The sequence below is a fragment of the Benincasa hispida genome, chromosome 11 (assembly GCF_009727055.1).
Source record: "Benincasa hispida cultivar B227 chromosome 11, ASM972705v1, whole genome shotgun sequence".
NCBI lineage: Eukaryota > Viridiplantae > Streptophyta > Magnoliopsida > Cucurbitales > Cucurbitaceae > Benincasa > Benincasa hispida.
Window position 1 is genome coordinate 63,289,352 of NC_052359.1, and position 6,958 is coordinate 63,296,309.

At 33.9% G+C, this 6,958-nt stretch overlaps 1 protein-coding gene across 1 annotated transcript; it reads left to right on the forward strand.

The window, feature by feature from the left end:
* The first annotated feature begins 4,941 nt into the window (after positions 1–4,941).
* Positions 4,942–5,952, forward strand: LOC120090804 (protein ALP1-like). Its single transcript, XM_039048513.1, has 3 exons — positions 4,942–5,109; positions 5,190–5,412; positions 5,501–5,952. Exons 1-3 carry the CDS (start codon positions 4,942–4,944, stop codon positions 5,950–5,952), a joined length of 843 nt encoding a protein of 280 aa, XP_038904441.1.
* The last annotated feature ends 1,006 nt before the right edge of the window (positions 5,953–6,958 follow it).

The window sequence follows — 6,958 nt, forward strand, 5'->3', positions numbered from 1 at the left end:
TGGAAAACAATATTTACATCCTCAGGGTTGCTAAAGCACATTTGACAAGAACAAAACTCAGGACAATACATCCCAACGATGAAACAATCAAAATACCTAAAAATGAACAAGTAGTATAAGCAAAAATGGTGAAAAACAAGAAAGGGAACAACAAAAGATTCTTTAACTTCGCATAAGTGACTAGAGCTTTGAGCTTAGCACCATCTAAAAACTAGATACAACATGTTGTATAGAATTTTGAACAAAACATTATAAAAAACCACAATCAAATAGCTCATTTGCACAACCAAATTTAGCAAGTACATTATCAAGGAACTTGAATGACGTTTTCTATACGAAAAACAAAAAATCACAGCTTACCAATCAAGATACACGAAATATAGAGAGTCAAATGTTTATACCTAAAAATTGAACTTACTTGCATCCACCTTGAGTAGTAGAACAGACAATTTCATCTCCACTGGGATGAATAGCAACACTGACAAGATCGCCATCGCATTCTTCAAATGCAAATCCAGTCTACAAACAAAAAAATTAGGTCAAGAAACAAAATCGAAAAACCCTAGCTATCTACTTTCAATTATCCTTAGTTACGCAATTATTAGTGAAAAAAAAAAAAACAGAAGAAGGAGAGCAATAAAGACAGAGGAAAGGATCAAACCAGAGGAGATGATGAAAGATAAGTGGTTTTAGGATCAAACGAGAAGATCTCAAACAGAGAAGGACATGAATCCGGTTGCCTGGACCTTTCAATAAGGGAAGAAGAGCATACTAAACATAATGGTGATGGCAGCGCAGTGGACAAAGACCTGTAGATGACTAACGAAGATGGCAACAGAAACCCAGACAGAAGCGCAAACGAAAAGAGGTTGATGGCTAGGCGAACACAACTGATCCGGTGGTGGAACGAATGACGAACGACGATGGAACGAATGATGAACGGCGGTAGAACGAACGAAAAATGACAACAACGGCAGATCTGGAGACACATGAACGGAACGAACAGCAGATCCGACAAACGACAAATCTGGAGATACGCGAACGATGACGAAATGGGTAGCAGAGCCGGCGGAACGACCAAAAAATCCACTTTGGAAGAGAGGAATGAGAAACGAAATGAGCAGCTGATACAGGTTTGGAAGAGATGAGTGAGAAAGAATAGGGTCTGAAGTGGGAAGTGTGAGAATGAGATGAAAAATAAAATAGAGGGAGAGTGAAGAAGGAAATGAAAAAATAGGGGAAAATAGAAAGTTAGAGGAAAAAGTGAAGCAGGTCTTTAATGTCGGTTTAAAACCGAGATTAAAGGTACCCCTACAATGTCGGTTTTAAACCGACATTAAAGATTCGCTTTAAAAAAAAAAACAAAACCGACATTATACATCCGACTTCACTTTTTCCAACCGACATCAAAGCCCAAAATTATTGTAGTGCAGACTTATTTACAAAGGCATTACCTACCACAATCTTTGAAAAATTGGTGCACTAACATTGGAATGCGGTGACTCAGAAATCTCAAGTGATATTTCCTATAAGATTGGTATGGCAACCCTAGAGGGGGAGTGAATATGGTTTAATCAAATTAATGAAAACTTTTTTCTCTAAAGTGGGCCAAATTAAGCAAATCAATAAACTTTTTACTAGAAAGTCATTTAAATAAAAATTTCATACAAATAAATTCAACCTAGTAATTAAGAAATTAAAACTAACACTTTTAAGCACTTATTTAATTCTAGTAATAAGATTAGTAAATGATATGACATTTTAAGAACCAATCAAAATAAACAAATATGAGCAATTGATTTTAAGAATTAAAAATTACAATTAATTTCATGCAATGAGATATAATAACAAAAATTTATTCCGAAAATAAATTAGGAGAGGGATAGAGAAATTGACACCGTGATTTTATAGTGGTTTGGCACAACCAGCCTACATCCACTTCTCAAGCTCCTTCTAGGTTTGTCACTCAAATTTGACTATTTCCATGACTTAGAGTCGAACCGATACAACGTGTCTTTTTCGGATGCAAGAACAAACTCGATCTTTTCCATGGTTGAGAATCAAACTGTTACAACAACTATTTTTTCGAGATCAAGAGCAACCCTTACAAAAACATGAAAAATTAAAGAGCACACTTGATAAACTTTAAAAGAGTTAATTTACAAATTTTAAGCTCACAACAAATATAATCAATCATCTCAATACATAAATCTCTCTCAAGAATTAGATTAAAAGAAAAAAAATTGAACCTTATAAAGAGCAACAATGGAAGCTTTGTGTTTTGTGAAGGACAGAAAAATAATGTAAACTTGTTATTGAAATGTGGAGAAGATGAAAAGTTTAAAAAGAGAGGAAAGTAGATGAAAACCACATTTACTTTGCACCATTTGCTGTTAAAATTTAAATCAAAGGTGGAGATTAAAAAATCAATAACAAAAATAGCTGCAACAGCAACAATAATAATATTAATTTATTAAAAAAATCTCCCCCAAACGGTCACTACGCAGGATTTTAGACTTTCAGATTTTTTTTGTTAGGCACATATATATTTATATATTTATATATTTATAATTTTTTTTGGGAAAAATTGCATAAACCACACCTAAACTTTGAGGTTGGTTACAATCATATCTATAAGCTTTTAATTTGAGTAATTACCTTTCCTCTAATTTGTTAATGGTTCCAATTAGACCCTTTTATCAAATTAATATTTAGTTGTAGATAACTTTCAAATGAATTAAGAAGGCAAATTTATCATTTTTTTTAAGAGTAACAACATTGAAATCGGATAAATCACCGACACGATTCATTAGAATCGCCGATCGGAGTGAAGATCATCAGTGTAGGCTGTTTATGGAACCCTAGAAACTTCAAATTATTAAAAGTTGCCATTATTGATCAGCTTTGTTTCTTATGGGCCGTTTTTTTAGAGGGAAAAGAGGTGGGAATGGAAATGGGCTTACAAAGTCCATGTTTGGTTGGTGGGCTTTGTTCATTTGCCTTGGAAAAGATAATTCCTAGGTATTTTTTTCCCACACAAAGGAATGAATTGAATACCCATTGAAAAGTGTGGGTTTTCTTTTCTCCTTCCTCTTCGTATCACGAAATTTCTTCCTTCTAGCCGTAAAAATCGACCTTTCTGCTTTGAGTGTCGGCCATCTCTCTGCTTCGGTGCCAGCCATTTCTATACATTGTTCTGCTTCGATCTCTCTTCTCGACGGCATGATTTTCTGCTCCCCTATTGGTACTTATAATCTTTCCATCTCCATTTATGTATTTTTTTCTCACTTCAATTTATGTCTTTATTCATTGTTGTCTCTCTTCCTTTCTTCAATATCCAGTCACTGATTTTAGCATTTGGTACTCAGTAAATTAGAAATTAGATCCATGGTCGAAATTCACTACTATCAAACACTCTGTCTTTATTCACCACTGTCGAACACTGTTGTCCCTCTTCCTCTCTTCAATCTCCAGTCACTAATTTTATGTTGTAAGAAGGAGGAAAAAAGGAAGGCTAAACGATCGTTGTCAAAGACTAAACGATTGTTGAGAGGTGAAGGCTAAACGAGGCTAGACAATCGTTGGAAAAAAGGTAAACGATAGAACAAGCGTCTACACGATAGAGGTAAGTGTGTAGACGATAGGGTAGAAGACTACACGATTGGGCTGAATGTGTCGGCGACAGAAAGGTAAAGACTAAACGATCATTGAGAAAAAGGATAGACGATCGTTGTCAAATATCTAGATGATCGTTGGGAAAAAGGTAAACGATAGGACAACCGTCTACACGATAGACATAAGCGTGTAGACGATGGGGTAGGAGACTGCACGATTGGGTTGAGCGTATAAGCAACAGAAAGGTGAAGGCTAAATGATCGTTGAGAAAAAGGCTAGACGATCGTTGTCAAATATCTAGACGATCGTTGGGAAAAAGGTAAATGATAGGACAAGCGTCTACACGATAGAGGTAAGCGTGTAGACAATGGGGTAGGAGACTGCACGATTGAGTAGAGTGTGTAGGCGACATAAAGTACACGATGGGATGTAGACGATCGGGTTGGAAGTGTACACGATTGAGAGTACACGATAGGATGTAGACGATAGAGGAAATTTGCTATACGATAGTTAGAGAGCATAAATGATAGAGAGAATTGATTAAGACGAAATAGATGGATGGATAAATTTTTATAGATATGGATGTCAACTTATCTACCTTTCCTAATAATTTTATAGACCATTTACTGTAAGATAGAACACTTAATCCATCTACCTTTCCTAATAAATTTTTCGACAGTAAGATAGAACACATAAATTTTATGTTGATTTGCTATTCATTCTGATTTATTTGATGATTTGCTATTCATTCTGCACACTTAATCCAACATTTCATTGTGATTTATTTTTCGACAGTAAGATAGAACACACTTAATCCAATATTTATGTTGATTTGCTATTCATTCTGCACGTTTTTTTGTTCTTTTTTTATGTATTAAAGGAGTTGATTTGCTACATTGTGATTTATTTCTAAGAATTGTTTATTATAATTAACTAATGATGGGATAAAACATTTCGTTTATCATGCAGATATGAATGACATACATTCAGCTATTGAACAACAAATTCTTATTGTCTTGTTGTCATATTTAGAGATAATAAAACAAGCAATAAAAACATCTTTTCCATTGTTAGTAATACTATTGTATAAAGGACAAACATGTGACAGACTTATGAGTGGAAGTTCTTTCTATAGACATCGAATTAGACAATTAAAATTTTTTCGTCTAATATATGAGAGTGATTTAGCATGTTTTGAGACGACACGAATGGATAGGAGATGTTTTACTATATTATGTCATATGCTTAAAACAACTGGCAAATTAAGAGGTATGACACATTTAGACGTTGAAGAGATGGTTTCAATATTTTTACATATCCTTGCACATGACATTAAAAATAGAGTTATACGTCGACATTTTACACGTTCAGGAGAAACAATTAGCAGATTTTAATATAGTTATGAACTCTATGATACGACTACATGAGTTATTACTTAAACATCCTAATCTTGTTCCTACCAACTGCTTGGATGAAAAATGGAAGTGGTTTAAGGTAATTTTTGTTTTATAGTTTTTCTCATGTTTAAATATTAGTAGGTGGTTTAATTAATTTAGAGTTTTCTTTGCATGTAGAATTATCTAGGTGCACTAGGAACCTATATTATAGTCAATGTGGGTATTCTCGATAGACCTAGGTATCAAACCAGGAAGAATGAAATTGCTACTAATGTTTTAGGAGTTTTCTCCCAAGATATACAATTTATCTATGTTTTACCTGGATGGGAAGGTTCAGCTTCTGACTCAAGAGTTTTACGAGATGCTATATCTAGGAGGAATGGATTAAAGATTCCAAAAGGTAACATGTTTGATATTAGGATTGGTATGTAGTTTGGATTAGAAACACTTTGTACATACATTCTCAAGTATTCAGTTGGTATATTTAGGTTGTTATTATCTATGTGATGCTAGCTATACAAATGGTGAAGGATTTTTGGCTCCTTACAGAGGACAACGATATCATTTAAATGATTGGATGCAAGGATACCAACCAAGAACTCTAGCTGAATTTTTTAATATGAAGCATTCATCTGCAAGAAATGTAATAGAACGAGCATTTGGACTATTAAAAGGTCGATGGGCTATTCTTCGAGGGAAATCTTACTATCCAGTAAAAGTTCGTCGCATTATTACAGCTTATTGTCTCATTCATAATCTTATAAGAAGAGAAATGCTTGTAGATCCGTTAGAAGAAGATGAAGTTGGAGACACTCATTCAAGTACTTTTGACATGGATAGTGATCGAATAACACATGTTGAAAGTTCAAATGAATGGACAAATTGGAGAGATAACTTAGCAATTGAGATGTTTGAGGAGTGGAGTGACATTAGATATTAATACTAGGATGTATTATTATGATGTAAATATGCACCTTGTTATAAGCTTTTATGAAATATTATGAATTACTCTATTGCTACTTATTTCATAATTATGATATGTGATGTATGTTTTGATTTTCATACTATGTTATATGTGAAGTTTTGAGTTTTAATAGTCTAATATGTGATGTGAATCATAGATATGGATGTCAACAAATAATCTACACCTGGTTCAAGTAGGTCAAAACATATGTGGAGTCAGATAGAAGATGAGAAATTAGTAGAATGTTTATTAAAGTTATCTAATATTGGCACATGGAAGGCTTAATGGTACTTTCAAACAAGGATTTCTCAATCAAATAGAGAAATGGATGGCTAAAAAAATTCATAATTGTGAGGTAAAGGCTCAAATTGTAGTGGCTTCAAATGGAATGATAAAGAAAAGTATATAGAAGTAGAAAAAGATATATTTGATGAACGGGTAAAGGTAAATGTAGATTTTTTTTATTGCTAGTGTATTGTTATCATGTTATTGTTGAAATGTATTAAAAGTTGATTTATATTTGTTTTCACAGGGTCATCCAAATGCAAAAGAACTGAGAAACAAGTCTTTTCTGTTCTACGAACAGTTAGCCATTATTTTTGGAAAAGAAAGAGCCAATGGACTTGGTGCAGAAGGTTCAGCTGACATGATGTTTGAAGCAGTGAGTGAGAAATGGACAACAATGATTTTTGGAGAGAAATGGATGGTTTTTATGTGCATGATCCACCAATAGTTAGAGGGGAAGAAGTGGATGGATCTACCTTAATGAATGAAGCGGCAACAAATATACAATCTAATGCACATACATCAAATAGTTCTAGTAAGAAAAGAGCAAGAAGTATGGACCCATTGGTGACGGCAATGAATGGTCTTGAGAATGTTATGAGCAGTCATCTTTTAAGCGCTAATGATAACATTCAAGAAATTGCTATGTTTTATCGACAGGTAGCTGAATGAGAGTCTACAAGAGAAGCACGTCGAA